The sequence below is a fragment of the Mustela nivalis genome, assembly GCF_964662115.1.
Source record: "Mustela nivalis genome assembly, chromosome: 3".
In the NCBI taxonomy this organism is placed as follows: Eukaryota; Metazoa; Chordata; class Mammalia; order Carnivora; family Mustelidae; genus Mustela; species Mustela nivalis.
The window spans coordinates 179,482,835-179,505,919 of record NC_139022.1 but is presented as its reverse complement, the minus strand read 5'-3'; the positions used below and the strand labels follow the sequence as shown (position 1 = coordinate 179,505,919).

The 23,085-nt window shown below is 63.0% G+C and overlaps 1 protein-coding gene and 1 long non-coding RNA gene across 4 annotated transcripts in view; one reads left to right on the top strand and one right to left on the bottom strand.

Annotated features, from left to right (window-relative positions):
• The window catches only part of LPCAT1 (lysophosphatidylcholine acyltransferase 1), a 45,535-nt gene extending 32,775 nt beyond the window's left edge, over nucleotides 1-12,760 (bottom strand). Inside the window, exon 1 of one of the 2 annotated variants that reach the window (XM_082724567.1) lies at nucleotides 11,544-12,760. Coding sequence is in view for 1 of the 2 variants with exons in the window: in XM_082724566.1 (XP_082580692.1) it covers nucleotides 9,709-9,855 (147 nt within the window). In the remaining variant the exon portion in view is untranslated. Of the gene's footprint in view, nucleotides 1-9,708; nucleotides 9,983-11,543 lie in introns of those variants that run through there. The other variant, XM_082724566.1, reaches the window with a different exon arrangement.
• Nucleotides 12,761-12,859: 99 nt separating this feature from the next.
• LOC309861558 overlaps nucleotides 12,860-23,085 on the top strand; it is a 68,836-nt gene continuing 58,610 nt past the window's right edge. For both annotated transcript variants that reach the window (XR_014310017.1, XR_014310018.1), the window contains exon 1: nucleotides 12,860-22,721. This is a non-coding gene — a long non-coding RNA (uncharacterized lncRNA). The remainder of the gene's footprint in view (nucleotides 22,722-23,085) is intronic.

Here is a 23,085-nt window from a genome sequence, read left to right as displayed (position 1 = left end):
GGTGCTCAGATCCAAAGTGGACAGGACCCGTGGTGCTCTGACCGCGGGTCTGCTCGCACCCACGAGGATGGGCTCCTGAGGCCGAGGAGGGGAAGAGCCAGCCTTCTGGGCACTCGGTGGTGTTCCCGGCCCAGATGCCCGCAGCACGATGGAGTGGACCCATGGCCCTGCAGCCGGAGGGACATCCCTGCAGGGCTGTGGCTCTGGGGCCAATACGACAGAGAGAATCCACTAGCCCCAATCAGTCAGCCCGCCCCGTCCCGTGTGTGCCCCGAGGCAGAGCGAGGTGCAGACGGGTGGCGCGCAGCCCAGCTGGGGTCTGGGTCTGGGGGGCAGGAACAAGCCCGTGCTGGGCCTCCAGGGCTTGGGGGGGCACCCTGCTCTCTGGGGCTGGGTCTTGGGACGGCCTCAAACGGCTCCCTGGGAGGCTGGGCTGGTCCCCCCGGCTCTGCCCACAAGACAACAGGTAAGCCTCACGGATTCTGCAAAGACTCCCGCGTGAGAGACACAGGACACCGTACCTGCGGAATCCGTCTTTCTCTCTGGCTGTTACATATTTTAAAAATTTAAAGCAAGTTGTTTTAAAAATCCAGACTTAGAACAGAGAACCTTCTGAAACCGGGCAGCCACGGCCTGAAGGCCCTCAGCCCAGCGTGGGTGCGGAGCGGCTCTGTAGACGTGGCCCTGGTTCCTGCCTACTGGGCCCCTCCCTCCCGACGCGGCGACCAGACAAACACCTCGACGCGTCTTCTTTCTCAAGAACAGCAGCTGCCCCCGAGTGCCGCGGCTGGGACGTCCCGGCACACACTCCCGTCCCCACAGCCTGGGGCGTCCAAGAGCATCAGGTCTGGACTCAGCACTTCGCAGGCACAAGCCCGGCTGGTTTGCTGGGACCCCCACGGCTCCCCTCCAGCAGCAAAACACCTTTTCTGAACATGTTGGGACGCAAACCGTCTCTGAGTCGGAAAGGAAAGACAGAGAGAGGCGTTCCCCATGGCGGCCGCGAGCGTCACCCTCTTGTCACACGCGGCTGCTGGCTGGAAAGGCTCCTTTCTACAGAGAGACGGCGCGCAGGGCGAGGCCGAGCCCCGCGGTGTGGGTGGCGTGGGGAGGTGGGGACAGCTGCCAGGAGCTGGCCCGTCTGCGGGGCCTCTTGTTTCTGGAGCAGCCGGCCTTCGGCGGTGTGACCCGTCACTCTTTAATCCTGTGTCCGGCTCAAGTCTGGACTCCCTGGCCTTCCTCTCGCGGACATGTGAATGTTGGTCTTCCTGCCCCTGGTCCTGGACGCTGTGAGTCCACCTGCGTGGCTGAAGACCATCTCCTGCCAGGGCCACACTCACGGCTGCGTACGAGCTCTTCGCAGCTCTCCCACTGAGATCCAGAAGTCCCCAGAGTGTTGCTAGAACAGCTCTTTTCTCCTCCAATCTCGAAGCAGCGCCTCCGTCCACAGCACGCAGGCTTCTCCACGTCGGAGCCTTAGGACCCCGTCCGGGCGCACACGGCCAGCCTGGAGCTTCGCGCAGGAGAGGGCCTCCCGGGAACTCACTGTGCACGTGCGAACCTATGGCCGGCCCTAGCACGGCCACGCCCCAGGACAGGCGTGTCTCCTGTCCCTGTCAGGGCTGATGGCGAGGCCGGCGCGAAGCCACAGGAGCCCCTGCAGCTCCGCACCGGAGTGGAACCACCCTGCTCTGGGGCGACCCTCCACACACACCCTACAACCAAGGGCGCCGCCCTAGGAGCCCTCCGGACACCGCACAGTCCTTCCACTCCTGCCTCCGCGCCAGCGTCCGAGGGCCCAGTGCGGTGGAGGTCAGAGCCTTCTGTAGTCTCGGGCCCAAGGCCAGCTCTGTCCCCCAGCGCCGAGGGTCTCACAGACCCTGGCACAGGAGCAGCGGGACCCACAGCCACAGGGTTACAGCCACACGGTCAGCGGTCAGCACGGAGGGCAGCTCACGGCCCCCAGGCGAACGCAGCCGAGATCTCCGGGCTTGGGGGCTGAGCGGGCTGCACAGGGCGCTCGGTCCATGCAGAAGGGCGTCAGCATACAAGCTAAGGAGCCGTGGCATGCGGGCCACGGCGGTGCGGCCTTGGGGACATCGGGAGACACCTGCCACATAGTCAGCCTCAGGGTTTCCAGGAAGAAGCACCGGAGGGGCTGACCAGCTGAGGCTGGGCCCCAAGGCAGGAAGGCACAGGGTGGGAGGCAGCGGGAAGGTGCTCAGAAGGCCCAGGGAAGTGGGTGCCCTGCCGGGCGCCGCGTCACTGCTGGGCGGACAAGGGAGCACTGGAGCGGACCGGCTTGGGGGCCGAGGGGAGGACTCCCGGTGCCTGCTGCCCTCCTCACGGTCACCACGGCTACCACCACAGCCGCCGGGGCCTCCCCTGCAGGAGCTCAGCCCTTGGAGCCCACGGCTGGCGCGGGGGAGGGGTGGGGCACGACATGTGTTCCGCGGACGACCCTGCCCCCTCAGAGCACGGAGAGCCCTTGCGCTCTGGACACGACACCCCGCCCTCGCCGCAGGAGGCTTTTGGGCTCTCTGCCCGGTGCCGCATGGCGGATGGCCCGGGGCGCGCACGCAGGGCTGTCAGCCGCGGGAGGAAACGCGTAGGAGAGGAGACAAGTTCACTGGGTCAGTGAACACGTGCCGAGTGCGGGTCACCAGCCAGCGCTGCTCCCAGGGACCCGCGGAGGCCTGCAGCGCTGCCTGGCCTGGAGCCCCATGGGCGGGACGGCGGGCCCAGCAGCCAGCTGGCCGGGGGCAGAGCTGGGGGCCGGCTCCTCTCCTGCAGGGAGCTGAGAACGATCCTGACCCTGCAAGCACTGAGCAGAAGCAGGGCCCCCGGAGCACGCGCCCTCCCCCGCCGCCAGCCTCTGGGCTCCCCTCGCCCCGCCTCCCCCCTCGTTTCCTACAGGGTTCTCAGGACCCTTCAGCGGAGACCCTGTGGTCTCTGCCATTCTGAGCTGCCGCCCGGATGTGAAATCCCACAGGAAACCCAAGCGCAGGCCCGAGGCCCCTCCGTCACCGGCCTCACCCGAGAGCTCAGCACACGGTGGACCCGCCTCTCTGGCAGTCGCCGAGAAGAGCGGACGGGACAGAAGCAGAGACGCGCCAAGAGCCCAAGTCCGGGGCCGACTGCTCCACTCCAGAGGTGAGGCTCGGGTCCGGCCCAGGAGCGGGCTCCAAATCCCCACCTGGGGACCGCAGGGGCGCGGCGGCCCCTGACGCGCTCCTACAGGCCTCTCACCTGGGGGGCCAGGACACCCGGCAAAAACAGCTGCTTGGGGCTTTCCAGGCACAGGCCCCCCCCCCGGCCCCTGCCGTGGAGTCCCACAGACAGGCTGAGCAGCTCGGGCTCTGAGCACACTGGAGGGGCACTCTGGGGCGGCGGGTGACAGCTGGTGGACGGCAGGGGCAGGGGGGCCAGCCCAGGGGCACTGGCTTTTTTCTCGAGAACACCCCTCCCCGAAGGGAACGAGAAACGAGGAAGGGGGAGCCGTGAGGGACAGGCGCACAGACCACGCGCAGAGCAGCACCTGTGCTGGTCCCCGAGCAGATGACGCCCAGAAGCCACATACAGGGTCAGAACAGGCAGGTGGTACCTGGCGCCTGGAGGGACCCCCCCCCCCAATTCCTGCGCCCAGGAGAGCTCCAGGGGGCCGTGAGCTCATCTGTTTACTCACAGTCTGTGCGTCTCACCCGCTGCTAGGAGCCCCTGGCTGTGGTCCAGGAGAGAGCAGTCCCTGCCCGGGGCTGTGGGCTCCCAGTCCCGAGAAAGCGAGCACCCCCCCCCCCAGCTCGGGGAGTTCCCGGCCTGGAGCGGGCTGCAGGGGAGCGGGCAGCGGTCCACCTGCGCTGGCCTCACACGCAGTCCACGAGGACAGTCAGCAGGGGCAGGGAAGGGGGATGCCTGGTGGGCTGGGGCCGGGATGGAGGAGACGAGGGACCCCACCAAGGACTCGGTCCCCTCCGCCTCGGGCCGGCAGACACGGGGCCAGGCTGTGCGGCCTGAGGAAGTCCCTTATCTCCAGCGCCTTTGGCACGGCCTGAAAAGCATCCTGGAATCCCAGGCCGTGGCGTCTGCGGCTGCTCACCTTCGCTCGGCAGGTCCTGGCAGAGCACCTGCAGGCCCAGGACACAGCACACCTTGAGGCCCTTGCCAAGGGGGCCCCTCCAGCCGCAGTCCGGGGCTGTCCTGACGGGCTGCCGACGCTCCGCTGGGCACCTCCTGCCCGCTCAGCTCTCCGACAGAGCACGCCCAGGGCATCCCGGCTCAGCCTCCCTCCCAACCACAGGCGCTACCTGAGTGCTGGCTCTGGGCCCCTCTGTGGGACGCTCCTAGGAACATCCAGGCCTGCCCCCCAACCGTAGAGAGCCCCTAGCTCCCGGCTGTAAGGAGACCCAAGGGCACATTCTGTACTTCCGCGGCTGCTGCGAGCTCCCCGGAGTGTCCTGGCTGTCCTGCCGGCGGCAGGGAACTCCTGGCCCATCAGTAACATCTGTAGGGGAGAATGGGCCTGACAGCCAGCCTGTGGGAGGAACCTGGCTCATCAGTCCCCACCAGGGTGGTCACTCTTCCGAAGACACGGGCGAACGTGGGAGCAGACTGCTCCGAGTGCTCCTCGGTGCGACAGGGGCACTCGGTGGAGGGGAGCGTGCGGGCGGCGGCTGCCGGCCAGTGCACCTGGTTAGGGGAGAGGGCCCGAATGGCCCCGAGTGCTCGAGGGTAAGTTGGGCTCTGGCTTGGGGCGTGCGGAGCTCCAGCGGCCCGGGGGCCCCCACGAGGATATGGAGCTAATGAGTCCCACCGGACAGAAGTGACTGATGACTCTTTCCTACCAGTGAAAAGACCTACTGCTACAGAGAGGAGGTTCTCCTCGGCTGTTGGGCCTGGTCCAAACCAGCCCCTTGGCCTGGGATTCCTGGCTGTCTGGGGCCTCAGGCTCACCGCTGGGGGTGCTATGCATGGAGCAGAGGGCCCCACTGGGTGCCCACACCGGTCCCCACCCTCCAGACCTCAGCGACCCTGTGAGAGCCAGCTCTACACCCCAGCCTAGGGGTTTGGAATATCAAAATTGTGAAAGATGTTTTTTTAAAAAAAAAATTCAGCCAGCAAGTAGCTTTTTAGAGAAAATAAGTCAGTCCTCTGGCTCTCAGATGGACACATGACTTATGGGCCGTCCCTGGGCTCCTGTGGCAGGTCCCGCCCACGGGCTGGGAGCATGTCAAGGGCTCGGGCAGGGCCATCTGCGGAGCCTCTGGGCCTGCGAATGCATGAGAACGGAGTTGGCGTCGTGCCTGAGACGTTGGGAGCCGCGGGCATGTGCATGCTTAGGGACAGCGTTGAACAAGCTTGGAGACACCTCCGCTCGTGAGGCTGGAACATGCCAATTAGTCATGATACCGCAAAGTGTGGCTTGAAGGGCTGCTTGGCGGCCGGGCTTGAGGTCAGCACGGCGACCCCATCTAGACACGCGCTTTCCTCTGGGCGCATTTTCACAATAACTCATAACCTCACTCCGGGTTTAAGGAACACTAGAAACGGGAGAAGCGCAAGCTCAGAAGAGGTTAAGGTCACCCAGACACATCACGGCAAACGCAGGAGGGCCGGGCGAGGGGTGAGCTCTGGGGACCATGGCATCATGTCCTGGCTGTGCTGGGTGAAGGCCCCGGGGGCAAAGTGGTTGGCAAGACACGGTCTCCGGCACGGGGGGAGGCTTAGCGAAACACGATTCGTGGGAGTTTCGCTCAGACTCCCAGGAGCAGAGGAGCCCGGAGCCCCTCCTCGGACCTTCTCCAGCGTCTGGCGTGCCCTCTGGTGCTCAGATGCCCGTGGGGGCAAGAGCAGGGCAAGTGCCCTCCTCCCGCACCAGGATGCCTCAGCGGCCACTTTCAGGGGCAAAATCCTGATTTTCTAAAATGAGAGATAAGACTGACCGTGCTTTACTCAGTACTAATAAATTTTTAAAATGTTAAAGATGAGTGTGTGTCTACAGTTGCGTGTGCGTACATGTACACAAGACCTGTCTAGAGACACACGTGTCAAGCACCGGTATTCCAGGACCAAAGAGAAGATCCTGAAAAGTCAAGTCTCCTCAACCCCCACCCCATCCGCCAACTTGGCCACGGTTAGCGCCACGTGTGACCCTTCGAGAACAGCAGACCTGGACGACAGGAGGCTCCTGCCCTGAACCTGCCTGGGGTCGAAGCCCGCAGAGTCCCTGGGTCTAAGTCTCCTTACCTGGGACTCAGGGATGTGACACACGACCCCGCACCCGCCTGTCTCCAGGGCTGCACTGAGTGACCAGAGGCAAGGACATGGGAGAAATGCCCCGACGTGCCAGTGGGCTACAGACACACGACAGAGGGATACTGTCAGGCCTCCAGGTTGTCAAAGGTGACGGGGGCCAGAGGCCTGGCACGGGCCCTGCTGCAGGCAGCCCTCCCTGTCCTCCCCTGGGACACACGTACTCCGGGAAGCCCTCCGTCCCTGTGCCCCGCCGCCCCGGTTTCTGTGACCACCAGCCCCTTCAGAGCACCGGCTCCGAGTCACATCAAGTCCCCACGCGCCCCTCCCTCCACGCCCCTCGGCAGACCGCTGGGGTGGGTGAAGAGCCGTCACCACGCACGGACACGAGGGGCAGCAGGAGGGCTGGGCTGGGTGCCCAAGACTCCCTGACCCAGAAGGGCCACGCCTGACTCAGGCTCTAGGGTGAGCCTGCTTTCTTCCCTTTAACCACAACTCAGACATCTGGCCAGGAGCTCAGAGAAAACGATCATCTGGTTCTGGGGACTTACACTGCGACAGGCCACCCCACACGGCTGCTGGGCTGGTTCTGGGGACTTACACTGCGACAGGCCACCCCACACGGCTGCTGGGCTGGTTCTGGGGACTTACACTGCGACAGGCCACCCCACACGGCTGCTGGGCTGGTTCTGGGGACTTACACTGCGACAGGCCACCCCACACGGCTGCTGGGCTGGAGTCCATCCCTGCATCTGACCTTCACGGTAACCCTCTCTGTGGGTTTAACGTGGAAAGGGGAGCACGCGGCAGCGCCCCCCCACAGACTCACTTCCAGGGTGAACAGGAAGCCAGACTGCCTTCCGGGAAGTGAGTCGTCTGTGGGAGTTCAGAGATGGGGAAGCATTGGGGCTGGAGGCGGGATGCACTCACGCCCGAGGGCTCCAACAGAGGCGCACCCCCCCCCCCCGAACCCTGGCAATAGAAACCCCTGTATGACCCCCCCACCGCAAATCGCCAGCTGACTCCATATGACGTGGTTTAGCTTTTCTATCTTGACAAGTTATTTCCTGTCTGAAGAGGTGGTTAAGCTCCTCACTAAATCGGCAGTTAAATGACAGGCGGACTGCCCGTTGATCCGCAGACAGTGGCGGCCCATCCCCAGCAGCAAGCCTAACAGGTGCACACAGGCTTCCTCCCAGGCTTATCCTGACTCGGAATGCCAGTGGGTTCCCGAGCGCCCTTGGGTGTCTGCCATGGCTGGGCTCGTTTACTGACTGATTTAGGGAGTCCGACTTTCTTTGCTTGGACAGGCCAGATCCCCCCCGTGGAAACCTTGGCCCACTGTATTACTTAAAGGAGAAAAGCTCGCACAACTCTGCTTGCAAAAACCAAATCGTCTCTGTAGGACAGAACCTGGAGCTTAGGAGTCACAGACTCTGTGCCCCGGACCACGGGCCGCTGACCGGAGCAGTAACCGCAGCTCCGTGACGCACACAGGAAACACCAGTTATCCTGAAGAGCAGGGACGCCGCCTCTGCAACATCGCAACAAGGTGTGTGCAAAGTATCCTCCCCTTCCTGGGGGGCTAGGGCGTTCCACCCACCCGTTCCTTTCTGAACATCTTCCAGAAGCTGCCCGCCAACATCTAAAACCACACTCCCCCGTCAGGAGATGCTCCAAACCCCCAGTTTACAGCCCTGTGTCCCCCGCCCGGAGGGTACCGGGGAATTCAAGCTCTGCTGGGACGTCCGTCCGTCCTTTCTGCGTGTTTACTCATTGACTAGAGAGCCTCTACAGCACACCCCACTCGGACAAAAAGCACCAGGTTGTGGCAGGACACTGTCCGGCCCCTGTCCCTCCACACTACTGAGGAAGGGGGCTGCAAGTGTGACAGGGACACAGAGGCGGCCCTCCAGGGACCTCCAGGGAGGAGGGGGCTTCCTCCTGCAGGTGCCATCACCTGAGCAGAGAGGCCATCCCTCGGCCGGCCCAGGCAGAATGGCCAGGAGAGAGCAGGCAAAGTCAGGAAGACACAGATGAAGCGGGACCTTGGAAGCCACCTGGAGTCAGGGCTCATTCCCAGGATCACCCTCCGAAGGTTCAGAACAGTGGGTGGAAGAAGGCCTGTGGACCATAGGAGTGATGGGGTAGGGTCTGGTGGGGGCACCATTCAGGAGCCCTGAGGAAGTGGCTGTGCTCTAACCCCCTCACAGCGGGGTACAGCAGCTGGAAGGTGATGAGTTCAAGTCTGTAAGCAAAAGGACACAGAAGGCGGGTTGCCGGCAGACCCCAGGGGCAGGCAGATGATGGTGTCTGTCTCCAGATACACAGACACAGGGGACAAGGCCCAGGAGCTGACTGGTACAACCTTACTTCATGTCACTAGAAGGGATGCCAACCTCCCCTCTCTCCCCTGTCCTCAGTCTAGTGCCTACAGTTTCCTCTCCCACGATGATAATCAAGCCCACCTAGAGGAGGCTTCAAGAAGAGCGTGCAACCCAGGACAACAACATCAAACTTCAAGAACTTTCCACTTCAATATTATTTCCAAAGACTAACTTCATGCATTAAAGAAGAATCCCAATGTCACCCCAAAATGTTCGGTCTCAGCTGGAAATACACTCTCCACCAACTGCACAACTGTTAAAATCCTACACTTGTGCCTGGTTCCATTACGATTTTGGAGTTAAAAGAAATGCCCTGTCATGCCCAATCCTACAGAAATCAACTGCACAACCAGAGAGCAGGAATGTACCCAGGGAAGCCCAGCCCTGCGGGGGGAATGACCCCACCAGGTCAGGGAATGACCCCACCGGGTCAGGGAATGACCTCACCAGGTCAGGAATGACCTCACCAGGTCTGGGATTGCTTCCCACCAGGTCCGGGTATGACCCCACCGAGTCGCGGAACGGGTCCCCCATAGAAGCCGGCGAGGACAGGGACGTGCGGGCCCCGCCGCTTGCAGCAGGCATCCACCTCTCAGCGGGACCAGAGGGCTCCGCGCATCGCAAGCGCTGAAAAGCGGACCCCGCTGCTCGCTCGCGGGAACCGGGGACGCACAAAACCGTCACGGCCGAGCCCCCAGAGCAGCGCCCCCGGCACTCGCACCACTTGCAGGCGCCGAGGCGGAAATCCTGTCGCTCCCGCCGGCCGGCTCGCACCGCGGGCTCCGGCCCGCACTCAAAGGACCGACGAGGTCCCCACACGAGGCTCATCAAGTGACCAAGTCACATCCAGGACAGCCGCGCGGTTCCCTCCAGGGGCCTGCGCGCGGCCGGACCGGACGCGGGGCCCGGGGACCGCGGGTGCGGCGACCCGGGGATCCGGGAAAGGGGGTGTGGGGCCGGGCGCCAGGGCGCGGGCCCCGGATGGGGGTGAGGCCGCCCGCCGCGGGGCTGTGGGGGGGTCGCAGGTCGCGGGGGGCGGCGGGGCCGGGCCCGGCCCGGGGCGCGCACCCACCTGGGCCTTCCGCAGGGCGCTGAGGCGCAGCTCGTGCACGAAGGGGTTCCGCCCCGGGGGCGCCAGCCGCCGCACGTCGCCGGCCCCCACGCTGGAGGCGGTGCTGGAGCCGGGGGCGGCCCGGGGACCGCGCGCCCGCAGCCTCATGGCCGCCGCCCGCCGCAGGGAGCCGGGCGCGGGGCGCGGAGCCGGTGCGGAGCCGCAGCGGAGCGGGCGCGGGGCGCGGGCCGAGGATGCGCGGCGGCCGGGGCGGGCGCGCAGGCGCAGGCGGTCGGGCGGCGTGACGCGAGGGGCGGGGGGCGCCGGCGGGGCGAGGCCTGGGCGGGCGGGGGCGGTGCGTCCCGAGAGCCCCGCCCCAGGGCCCGCGAGGCCGCCCCGCCCCGCCCGGCGCCAGCCCTCAGCGGCTTGGGGGCGCGCAGGGGAGGCGGGGGGGTCCCGGGATCCGGGGTCCCGAGCGGCGCCTGGGCCCGTGGCGGCGCCTCGCGTAGCGGCCGGACCGCGGGGACCCTCGGTCCGGGCCTGTCCCCCGCGCGGAGAGGCCCGGCCAGTCGCTCTCTCCAGCGGCGCAGGGCAGCTCCGCACCAGGCGCCCCCCTGCCCGAGCGCGGGCGCCGCGGCGAGCCAGGCTGCACCTGCGCGAGGCCAGCGCGCACCCTGTCGAGGCTCCGCTAGGGACGGACCCAGTCCCGCCTCGGGCTGCCTTTCCTCCTCGCCCGTCCTCGAAGTCCGCCTTGGGGGAAGCAGGTTCTCCCGGTGCGCCTCCCGGGTCCAGTCTGGGCCAGCGCTGGCGGCGGGCCGTCCCAGGAGGCCCTGAGCGCAGCCTCTTCCCCACGCAGCGACCGCCCGTCTCCGGCCCACGCGGAAGGGGGTGCACAGACGCGTTTGCTGACTGGGACCCAGGGTTGTCAGTGGGTGTGAATCAAATGATTCTTTCTCGTGGCCTCATTACTCTAGTTCACGGAACCACTTGCAGGAAGGGAGACACGTGGGGGTCTCTAATTTGTGGCACAGTATTACTAACTAGGGCAAAAGTGAAATAGTTCATCAAAATTTATCAATTTCAGGGGCTCCTGGGTGGCTCAGTGGGTTAAAACCTCTGCTTTCCGCTCAGGTCATGATCTCAGGGTCCTGGAATCGAGCCCCGCATCCGGCTCTCTGCTCAGCGGGGAGCCTGCTTCCTCCTCTCTCTGCCTGTCTCTCTGCCTACTTGTGATCTCTCTCTGTCAAATAAATACATAAAATATTAAAAAAAATTTTTTTAATCAATTTCAAACATTTACTACAAACTGCAGTGTAGTGAGAGCAGCTAAATTTCTGTGCCTGCCTCTCCCTGAGTCCCTGGCCGGAAGGGGGTGGAGCCCCAGACAGGCCGTGGGCATGGGGGGGCATGGGTGAGGAAGAACAACTTGGACACGACCCAACAGCTGAAATCATGAGGAAGTAGTCGGAACACTTCTTGCATTGCTCTGGGGCCCCTGCTGCGGGACTGCCTGGGGTCTTAGGACCTCTGTGCCTTGTGAGGGTCCCCAGCCGTGTCCCTGCCTGAGCCTCTGATAACCTGGCTGATCCCCTTGCCCGCTGATATGGTGAAGTGTCACCTTGCTGAGGGCCCTTCTGCATTTTGATGGACAGAGAAAAACTGGGGAACCAGAAGAGAGTCCCGTGGGTTTGCAGTGGTCCAGGTCCTCTGACACAGCCTTGTCCATACAGACAGGGAAAGAGCAAGGCTACATCCCAGCGCCCTTTCTAAGCCTCACGCCGGACCAGGGCAGGTGACCTCTCCTCTGAGGCTCAGTTGTCAAATCCGTAAAAGGCAACTAACACAGTACTTCTTACCTTCTCTGCTGTGTGATGACAAGATGGCCCTTGGGACTGCAGTGGGTCTTACTTGCTGGTGGACTGTGGCGGGGACTGTCTCCATCGCCCAGTGGCCATCAACACACGGTGGATCTCTGAGCATTCAGCTGACAATTGCTCTGATCACAGGCACGAGAACGTAGCTGGGAGCTGCTGGGACAGGATAAAGAGCTACTCAGAGTGAGAGCCGAGAAGGATGGCCAGCAAGGACCGGGTTCTCAAATCCTTCTCAACAAGCAGAGCCCTGGAGAAGGCTGAAAGGTTGACAAAGGCAGAAAGCAGCCAGGAGGCCGGGGTGAGGAGTGCAGGGCCCAGAAGGGTGAGTCCAGGAAAGCTGGCTGGCTTGCACTGCTTTATACTTTCTTTTCTTCAATTTCAATCCTGTGATGGAATTTTCTAGAAGTCATAAGAGTGCTCTGGAAACTTGACTAGGAGAAGTTGGTATTGGGCAAGGGGTTGTGAGAAATTGTCTTTCTTGTTTTGAAGAAACTACCAGCGGGGACCTTGAACGTCTAAGGCAAATCCCCGGAGGTTCTCTGGGAATCTTCTGGAATACAGACCCTGGCGCACGGAGCAGGTGGCCGGGCTCAGGTCCTAGCCCTGTCCCTGTGGCTCCTTCTTCTTGCTTTGCCTCTGTCTTAGGAAGATGGAGCGTCCCGTTCTCCAGGGGGACTGACAACACAGGAGGGTGCTGCTTGCTGGTGTGGGGCTGTGTGTTTTGGTCTGTTTGTTGAGTTTTAGAGTTCTGTACAGATTCTCCGAGAAGAAGAGTTCTCCGTTTTCTTCTGATACTTTTCATTCTGCCTTTCGTGGTGTTTTTAATCCATTGATGCATTTTTCTCCTCTGCACTGGGACCCCGTGTTCTCGACGCCACCCAGCAGCTTGCCTCCCCACGGTGGCTCCCTCAGGCACAAGCACAAGGATTGATGAAGCTTTTCTGGACGCTCTGTTTCCTTCCACTGGTCTGCTGGTCCCCCCGGCCCCACACTGGTCTAACTGCAAAAAACCCCGGGGGGTTTTGTTCTGGAGCACGCGAGTGTACATTCACAGGAATGCGTCGGAAGGCACCTGGGATTTCTTTTAGCGCGCGGTGCTGAGACGCACAGATGTGCACAAGGCACAAAGGATGAAATTTTGCTCACAGTTTCCTGGGACCAGGGAGCATATGTGCCACGGGGGTTGGGAAGCACCAGGTCTGTCAGGAAGTCACAGGAGCGGGTAGAAAATGTGGCAAGACCCTTTGCTGTGGTTTCCACAGGGGGGGCTGCGGAAGCGGGGGAACCAAGCTTAGAGATGGCTAGTGTGAGTACTTTAGTGGCTGACGGGCTGTGGGGCTGTACCCAGTTGTCTGGCACCTGCCATGGGGTGGCCACGGAGGGGAGGGGTGGGAGTGGTCTCTGGCTGGGCTGGTCTGTGCGGAGCGGGGGAGGTGAGTCAGCCAGCTCTGGGAACGGCCATGCCTCCAGGGTCAGCAGGTCCCAGGAGTCAAAGCTCAGACCCTCCCGCAGGCCGGCAGACTCCTGGCTTGCTGGCAGCATGTCCCCGTTGGGGAGAAAGCTGGAGGCCTCCATTCTCACTCCTTTAGCTTGCCGGTGGCGTCCCAACCCCGTGGGCAGGGGCCTCAGGTCTCTACCACCTGCTGTTCCTTCTGCCTGGACACTTGCATTCCTGCCTCCTCACTGTCTTTACGTATGAGCCAAAAGTCAGGCTGGTAAGACCCAGGGGTCCTGTTACCCTCTCCCCTGGGGTGTGTATGGCTCTCAGGGCGCCAGTGCATTCCATGTGCATTTGACCTGACGTTTAACCTGTTTGGAACAGAACCGTTTCCAAGACACCTTCTGTGAGAGAATTGGGGCCATTTTACAGATTGGGAAATTGAGGCACAAGAAACCCACCGACCCACTCAGCTCATCACCAGGCCACTGACGGCCTCATGTCCCGGGGCCTTTCCTTCTGCTCTCCGGTCCGGACTTCGGGTGGATGCTGCCTCGGGCTCTGCCGTTTCTGCAGGCTGCCGTCCCCAGAGAGGTCGTGTTTGTGCTGCTCCGGGCTCCAGTAAAACCACTTCCCATGTGCGGACGCTTGACGTCAGATAAGGCTCGAAATACTGGGCGGCATGTTGTAGCCCGTGTGTAGATTTCAACTATCGGGGCGTCCGGCCTCGGGGTCTGCATGTGGGAAAGCCCGTCCGCCCAGCGCCTCGGGTCTCAGGTGCCGCCCGTAACTGTGTTCTCCGCCCCGCTTCCCTTGCCGTGGAAGACGGGGTCCTCAGTATAAACCGTGATCCGGAATGACGACCTGTCTGTGGCCTTCGTCAACATCTCAGCGAGTTTGGCAGTTCAGAGGCATAGGAGCAGTTTTTCGCGCTTGAACACGTCTTTCTTCACACCTTCGGTTTGCAGAACAAATGTTTCCGTGTGCTTGTGCTTCCTGAAATGTCAAACATCCCACAAGTATGAAAACAGTTATTCTCAAAGGAGGGGTCTTTGACGAAGGACAGCTGCTCACCGTGACTCTGGCTTTGCGAAGTGCTGTGCCACGTTCCATCCGCCGCGTGCGAAGACAGAGATCTTGGTTAGCGAGGTGGAGGCCAAGTCCCCAAAGGGGAGAGTCACCCTGAGGGCAGCCCGGCCGGGCCTGTGAGCCTGCACTGCCACGTCCTCGTCTGTGGGGAAGCACGTGACCCCGTGGGGTGAAGACAGCCTTCCCCGGCCGGCCTGGCAGCTGGCTACAGCCATGGGGCCGCGTCGGTCCGGAGAGCTGCAGGCGGAGCCAAACAGGTCCTGTGGGAGGACCCGGAGGGTCCCGGGGCAGGAGGGCGGGAGGTCTGGGAAGAGGCCTGGGAGGAAATTGATTCCCTAGAGATGACAACGTCCCCCTGCAGCGGGGGCGTGTCCCCCGAACCCAGAGCCGCAGCCAGCGGGTTAGCAGGACGTGGTGCCTCGCGTGGAGACGGGCCGGTCGGACGAGGATGCTCGCCGCCCCTTCCCTCCCTCTCCCCTCCCCGGCCCCTCCCTGTCCTGCTGGCCGCAGGCTCCTGGGCAGAGCCTCTCACACGGCCGGGTGGGTTCCCATGTCTCATTCGGCCTCCGAGGTGAGTGGCGCAGCAGGCGTGGATGGCATGGGCAGACCTGCGCCTGCCCGTGGACCCGTCCCGGCATTGCACCTGGACCCACGCACGCGGACCTGTGGCTGCAGGTGCATCCGCCCCTCTTCCCACCACGCCCGCGTGCACAGACGCCAGCTCCGGGGCCGGGACCCGGGGCCGCTCTGCTGTGCACCCGACGTTCTCGCTTTAGCCAACAGGGAAGCTGTTTGGGGCGAGGGCTCTTGGCCTCTCATAACAGACGCTGGAGATCCCTTATCTGGCTTCCTCACTTCAGGGCAGCGGTCGTAAGAGGACCCTTGTACGTATTTTCAACCTTGAGTCGATGAGGCCAGGAACGCGTACTGGATCCGGGGCCTTTTATGAGCTACTTGACTTTGAAGCCTCCGTGGCGAGGGCGTGTCCCATAGAGCACGGAGTGGGGGCTGGGATTTGTGTCCGGAAGGTCGTACGGGGTGTGCGGTCCTCGACCCTGGGTGTGTTTGTGTAGTTACAACTGAAACGGTGTGTATTTCGCTCACTGTGTCTTTTTAGGGTTCTCCCCACCGATCACCCAGAACGAGCCCAATTCCTTGTGCAGGGGCATCCTTCGAGCCAGAAATCAAGGTTTTGCTGACGTGCTGCTCCGCTGGGCCAGTCCCCTCTGACCTGGCAACTGTGTCCCACTTCAGCTACTTGTAGCCCGCACCGTCCTTGCGGCTGGGGTCTGGGATGGGCTGACGCAGGTCACGGTTTCCCCAGCACGTAGGTTACATCCCATGACACAAGAAGGCAGTGGACCAGAGCCACGGGCGTGGGTTCCGCCGTGACCCTGGGAGGGGCTCCGCTGTCCTCGGCCTCCCGTTTCCCCCCTTGGCTGTTTATAGGGACACAGCCTGTGGGGCAAAGCTTGACCCTTATGGGAGGTTTTCCTTAGGGTTGGGAGAGTGAACACAGGTGGAGTGCCCAGCGCAGGTCTGGCACCGGGTGAGGCCACTGAGCGCCGGCTGTGTTCGCAAGGGCATGGGGCGTTCAGCTCTGGAACCTGCAGCCTTCCTGCCGCAGGGGGCATGGTGGTGGGCAGGTGCGCCTTCCCCACCCCCAGTCCCTCAAAGTCTGACAACACTGGGTAAACATAGAGTGTGGATTCTTTTAGGAAGGTTAGGGAATCCGTCTCGCTGCTCCGAGAACCAGATCCTGGATTGCAGATGGGGTTTTGTGGAAAGCCGGCGGTGGGTCCAGAGGCCGACTCGGTTCTGGGGGGAAGGGCACTGCCGACCTGTGTGTCCCACTACAAGACCACAGCTCCACAAGTCCAGGTGTGGACACGTCTGACCCCTGAGGAAGAGCACGAGAACCCTGTGCTGGGCAGCTCACCCCCGTCTGAGTGCGCACAGGTGGTGGGACGGCGGGTCCTCCGTGCTCCCCGAGACTCGGGAGTGTGGTGCTGCGCAACACACACACCCGTCTCTCCGGGCACACGGCTGGCATGCGTGCGCCGTGGGCGACTTAGCCGTGTAGGTGCGCCGACGGTGCGGGCGAGGCCTGCCTGAGTGTTGGCGGGGTCAGTCGCCCTCATTCACTGACAAGAACTCGGGACAAGTTCTTTCCCCTTCTCAGCCGGGGCTTTGTCGTCTATAGAAAGGGGTTAATGAGACAAGCCCTCTCGAGGGTCCCCGGGAACGGCACCCCGCTGTCGGGTCCTCGCTGAGCCGGGCTGCCGGAGGCTGTCGGGGCACAGCTGTCGGGGAGTGCACAGGAAGCCGGGGCCCCTTCCCCTCCGCAGAGCACAGGCCTCTGGTGTTTCTCGTGTGCTGTGGCGACAGTGCGGCCTCCTCCTTCCCTTTGGTGGGTCCCGCGGCCTCTGTTTGGTCTGGAGACTCTCCGGGTCCGTGGCCGAGGCTTCCGTGGGTGCTCGCCCACCCCACTCGGACCGGCCCGGCCCCTTCATCCCGCTGTCGCTCTGATGCAGAGAATGTCTTCACGGCCGGTCTCACGTGCCCAGAGTGAGACTTCATTTCGTCAGGAAGCGCGAACTCCTGCGTTCCTCAGCCGCGGGAGGCTTCGCGGAGCAGACGTGGGCGGCAGCTCAGCCTGGGCTCCAGCTCTGCCCTCCGGCCGGCGTCTGTGGGAGCGGCTCCGTCTCCTTCCTCTGTCACTCGTGAGAGAGGAGAGACTCGTGAAGAAAGTGACCACGTGAGTGTTGCTGGGCTGCACCCCCGGCCTGGGCAGGGCGTGAGGTGCTGGTGTGGACCGCAGGGGCCCCGGCGACCCTTGGCAGACGCTCCTCTGGCTTTAAGCAGTGCTCGTGAAGAGTCACGCTCGGTTGCCTAGAGGTGGCGGTGACGAGGGGTCCGCGGCCCCGCACACGCACAGGAGAACACCTGGTGGCCCTGTGACTTCTGCAGACACTCTGTGCTTGACTGGCGGGAAGTGTGGAAGCGGCTTCCCGGGTAGAAACCCTTGCTGGGAAACCGGGACGAGGATGTGGAGTAAATTCCGATGTCACGGATGGGGGGCAGGTGTGTGCTTGTCGTGGGCCCCGTTTTCAGGGACAGGCCTCAGGGGCCAGCTGCCTGGGGGTCGGGAGGGCTTTCTCCGGTCAGCCGGGGACCCCGAGGAGCATGTGTGCTGACCCGACTATCATCCGCTCCGTCCACAGTCAGAGGCAGGGATGCAGCCAGACCTCAGCGGGCAGCCTTACCCGAAAGGTGTGTCCAGGAGTCTCTCCTCTTAGAATCATCTTCCACCTTAGGATGAGAAGCTCTCGCTGAAGCCTGCGGACAACAGGCTGGCCCAGCTCTGTCTGTCTGCCGCATTTCGCAGCTGCGCCCCCTCGCCAGCCCCGAGCCATGTGCAGCGGCTTCCTTATGAGACCCAATTCCCCGAACCCTTGTGTCTACTGCTACTGCAGCTCAGCAGTGAAGACGGTTTCTGGGAGGAGGAGACATGATCGCTTGATCGACGTCGCAAGTTCTTACCTGATTGTCCCCCCACGGTTTCTCCCGACCTGACGGCTGCACAAGGCGCCCCGGGGGGCCAGCCTGCCTCCACCACGGGCTGGGGGGGTCGCCCTGATGGCTTTTCCACCAAGGTCTGAGGCGGCTTGCCGCTGGGAGAGGGCGTAGTGGGGGTGATGACGACGGCGCCTTGGGAACCCGGGTCAGGACACTCTGGGCAGGGTCGAGGGCCAGCCTGCGAGGAGCACACGGGCAGACGGGGGGCCCGTCCTGTCTTGGCTCAGCCGGGGCCGGACCAGGGCTGGCCCTGCCAGTGGCCTTTTCTCTGGTTCCACGAGTTAGCCTGAGACCTCGCACTGGGGGCTGTAACTTGCGGCCCCGGCCCCGGCCCATCCCACTTTCCCTCAGTGAGTGATCGGAACCGGGCCCTCCCCCTGCAAACCGTGGGGGCGTCCGCCTGTACCTGGCCACGCCTGGGCAGAGTCTGCCGGGATCCTTGGGGGGTCCTCAAAGCCACCGTCCTGCTGCCCGTCCCCATCACACCTCCAGAAGCAGGTCCCTGCTGACCTGTCTCCCTTCCGCGTGCACAGACGCCTCATCTACAACCCGGGAATTTGCTTTTCCTTGAGAAAATGGCTTTGAGTCACAGCAGCGTCCACTCCGAATCGGGGCTGAGTGTGGCTGGTGTGGAGACCTCGCGCTGCCGCACCGCAGGCTGCTGGTGGGCTGTGGCCGGAAGGGACAGCTCCTGGCTCCGGTTTCCAGATAGGCTCCCCGCCGTGTGATGCCGTGCGGCTGCCAGCCTCCTCTGCGGGGTCAGCCCCCGGGACAGGCTTCATCTATCCCGTTTGCCCGCGCTCCTGCACCACACAGCAGCTCTCGGAGATGCTCAGTCAGCATTTGGGGAGTAAGAGAATTAAAAAATGAATGACTCGGTCTAGGGAGAGGACAGAGCTTTGGTGCTGGTCGCACCGTCTTACAAATATTTTACCCCACGAATGAAGGAGGGGTTAGATCTAGAAAGTGTCATCTTCAAGCTAAAAAAATAGGGTTTATCGTAATGACTTTGGGATAGAGAAAGATTTCCCACGAAGCCCACTAAAGACAGGCTGTACAGAAAAATACTGATGCGCGTCAGCAAGACCACGCTGTAGACGTCTTACGTAGACCACGGGGAGTACAAGCTACTAGTGGCACAGGATAGTTACAAAGAACGTCACGATGTGAAGAGGTTCGCAGAGCCTGTGGAAAGTGCACAACAAAATGACGGGCAGAGGACGGGACAGGCCGTGGCCAGAGGACGCACCCCGCATGGCAACACGCGGAGAGAAGACGCTCGTGTGGCTGCAGCTTGGGAAACGCAGAGGCGACCCCCAGGGGGATAATTTCATGTTGGAATTGAGCACATCGGAAGCTGCCCATCAAGGGGGAAGGCATAGCCTGTTTGCGCAGTCACCTGTGGCCTTCCCAATGTTGTCACACTCGTAACCAGGAGCGAAAGGCCCCACGGCCGGTGGCGCCAAGACACAGCCCCAGAGCCCCGTTGAATGCGGGTTTGCTTTAGAAGCACGAGATGCTCCAGCGGGAGACCCGGGGCGGCGGGGTGGACCGGCTTTGCTGGGCAGAGACGGCGGCTCAGCGGACAGTTTCGGCGGGGCTGGCGGACAAGGCCCCGTGGCCGGGCGGGGGCCGAGGGGCCGAGCAGGGTCTGCTTGGGAAAGCGAGCTGGGGGCGCCGGTGTGAGGAGCTGGTGGTGAGGAGAACGTTCGCGAGGCCTTGCTCACGAACGGTAAGTTTAGTTTTATTTTGTTTGATAAGGAAACGGGTTTTTACACATTTAATTTCAGCTTTCCAGTTTTATTTTACTTCTGCGGTTGGAAGTGTTACTCTAAATGGAAGTTGTTTCACTGCTCACAGGACTGCCACGGATCTGGCCCAGACGCAGCTCCGCGGGCGAGCCCCCGGGTTCGGGGCAGAGCCGAAGAGAACGGGCGCCTGGCAGCGTCGGGTCTCTGTGGGAGACGCTCTGCCACGGGCTGACGGTGTCAGCAGGGGGATCGTTCCGGGCCGACACTTGGCAAAGGCCGTCCTCAGCCAAATGCGGTTTTGAAAGGATTTGATCTGTCATTGCACTTGGCTCCGTTAGCGGAGGGAAAGAGACAACAGTTTATCTCGCTTCTGATTCTGTGATCATTTCAGTTTCAATCTAAATGCCGTGACCCTGGCAGGTCGCGGGCTTCCGGCACGGAGCGACGTTTCGGCGACTTTGGAAAAAGAAACCCCATTCACACGAGTCAGAGTTTTATGAGCGGCTGTCCCCCTTTCCCGCCGTGGCTGTGCTGTGATGTTGACCCACACGACACACAGCTCCCTCTGTCCCTGCTGGACGGTGGCCCGGCGTCTTCGGTCTGTGGATCGAGATCACTCAGCGCCGGAGAGCTCAGGGCAACAAGAAGCCTCTGTTCCGGCGACGACGGGCTCTGAGCAGAAAGGGTCCCTGCGCGCGGGCTGGGTGATGAATCACAGGCGGGCGCCCGGACAGAGAAGGGTCTTTAATAAGGCCATCCCGGTGGGCGGGGCGGAGCCGAGGGCCGGTTCTGCTTCAGTGGGTGAACTTGGAGGGAACCCCGTCCCACGACCGCCTCTGGCACCCGGAGCCCAGCCGTCCTCACAGCCACCTCTTCCCGGCTTCCAGGACCCCGGCACCCGGCTTTGAGGTAGGGGCCGTGGGGGCCGGTCGGCACTCTTCCGCTCTTGGAGGACGCCCCCTCCTCCACACACTCGGAACCGAGAGCGTGGTTCCAGCAAGGAGACATCCTCCGAGGCCGCCTGTGGCACTGGGTTTCGTCCTCAGTCCTGGCTTTTTTTGGCTTTGAACCCCGCGCTGCTTGGATGGTTCCCCAGAAGGAAGGGGAAGGATCCCTGATGTCCAGCACCCCAGGGAAAGTGTGTCCAGGGACAGCCTCTGCGAGGCCGGGGCCCTGGAGCTGCTCTGATCACCCCCAGTGGGGAGGGTGGGGGTCCCCCCTAAGTAGTGTGACCTCTGACCCCAGCCCCCAACCCAGGACAGGCAAGATGGGCAGCAGGTACCAAGTCACAGGTACGGCCTGGGGAGGAGGACCCTGCCTGCTTCGCAGGGGCACACAGGCTGTCCCGGGACCCACATGACACGGCTGGGGCCACGGGACAAGTCTTGGTAGTGACAGTGTCATAGGTCGCCCTGGCAGATCGGGGAGGGGGCGCAGCTAGGGGGCTAGTTTGAACATTTTAGGTCCCGGGAGCAACCCAGAAGCCATTAGCCTCCACCTCAGGGAGCCAGCCCTGAGCAGCCTTTCCCGCCGAGGGCAGGGGACTCGCAGTCAGGCCCCGGGGACGGCGTTTCGGTGCGCCTTTAGACGTCTGTTTTGCCGGCCATGGTGAGATCTTCTGAAGGTGGCCTGTTGTTCACGTCAGTGCACTGAAGTCTCTGTCTCAGAGCGTCAGCAGAGCAGAAGCAGAGAGGGACCCCTTCCTCCTCCTCCTCAGGCACTTTCCGCAAAGTAGCGCTTGGCCCAGACCCCGGCGGCAGAAGCGGGGCTGGGATCGCGCCGCTGGGGTCCCAGGGCTCTCCCCGTCCGGGCCCCTCTCTCCAGCCGCTGCCCCCGTGGTCTCCCACCCCAGCGGCCCCGCTTGCTCCCTCCAGCCAGTGTCTCCGGGCCTGTCTGCAGAGTTCCATGCGTCTGGCCTGGGACATGTGGGCGTCTGGAGGCTCGTGCAATGAGACCCCTCCCTTCTACGCGCGGGTCCCCACTCCCACATCTGTGTCCTGACGAGCCCCTCCCGCCGCTGTGTAAGTGGGACGCAGTGTGGGCAGGTCTGGCCGGTGGCTGTGTGGCGGGGAACAGGGGTCCCGACCAGAGGGTGGCCCGCCTGGGCTTCCGTGAGGACAGGGGCTCTCCCGCGGGCGAGGGCCACACGGCACCGAAGCTCGCCAGGGCAGCCGAGTGCTGCGCGGCCTGGTTCTGCCGGGCATGTCTGTAAGCAGGGCTGTAGCGGGCTGAGCTCCGCAGCATGGGGTAGGGAAGGGGCGGCAGAGTTCGGAAGCGGGTGACGAGCAGGATCCGGGTGCAGACCCGGGTGCAGACATAGGGTGGGCTGGTAGGGCCCGGGGTCCGCGTCACTTTGTGTCCTTGACGGAGGCGCGGGCCGTGGCTTGTCAGCTTCCCTGTCTGTGGGGTGACGAGTTTGGCTCCGCGGCCCCGACGCGCGTGCGGTTTTAACCTGCTTGTTGACGGCCCAGCCCAGAGGCCAGGGCCGGTGCTAGCGCCTGTCCCCACCTTTCTTGCCCTGTCCTGGAGGCGCTTGGGTCCTGCTGTCTTGGCATACGCAGATTCTGACCGTAGTATAGATTGGTGGGAAATGACTCTTCTGTTCAAACTAGTGTTATTTGAGCTCGCAGTGATTCATTTTAGTTTCACGTTCCAGGCTGCGTGCTCCCCCACAACCGTGTGTGGAGAGCGAGGCCCTGCCCCAGGTGCCTCTGCCCTCGGCGCGTCTCTCCAGGCCGCTCGCATGGCACTGGAGGAGGCAGGGTGGGTGGCGCAGGCTCTCGGACCACGGGCAGGGACGAGACCCAGAGCTCACCCAGCACCACCCTGTCCCCCATGCCTGTGTGGACCTGTGTCCAGGGGCTTCCCGACCTGTGAGGCCAAGAGGCTGTGAGGTGCTGTGGGGGCCCCACTGGGCAGCTGCCCCGCCCGAGCCAGGACCCAGTCCGCCCGCAGCCGGCTGCTTGGGGTGTGACACACTGTGCTAATATTTACCGGGCTGTCGATTCTTACTTAGATCCTTCCTGAAAACGTCTCTCGAGTGTTCCCCTGCACGCAGCGCGTCAGGTTTCCCCGGATGCCCGGCTCGCCTGTGGTTTTCCACACACTCCACCTGCCTCAGTAGAACTCGCCTGCCCTCTTGTCACTCTTTGCTCCGTGGGGCCCACAGGGCGCGGCCTAAGGGGCTGGTCTACGTGACACGTCACATGCGGAAAAGAGAAGCGTCAGTGAGCCAACCCACGGCTTCCACGAGCTACGCACGTCCGCGCCCGCCCTTGCCCGGACTTCCTGTGAGTGAGTGAAGTAAGTCTCATGAGGGTGAGGTCACTCCAAGGACACGGTCAGGGTCTGGGTGATTTAGGACCGGAGGGATTCACACATGGGGGAGAGTCAGGGTTGTGGCCAGACCAGCTGGGCACCGAGCTGGTGGGACAGGGTCATTTTACTCGCCGATGGTGACGGTGGGGGGGTGGCTTCAGGCTGGTCGTGGGAGCCGGATGACTGGCAGAGGCGGAGCAGACTAGGATTCTGTCCCGCCCCCTGGGGACCCCAGCACAGCCTCGACACTGATCTGCCGTCCGCGACCCGATACGCTTCTCGTTGACAGAACCACCCTCGGGGTGCAGAGGCACAGGTTCCAGAGAAGCTGGAGGCTCAGAACGGTGGG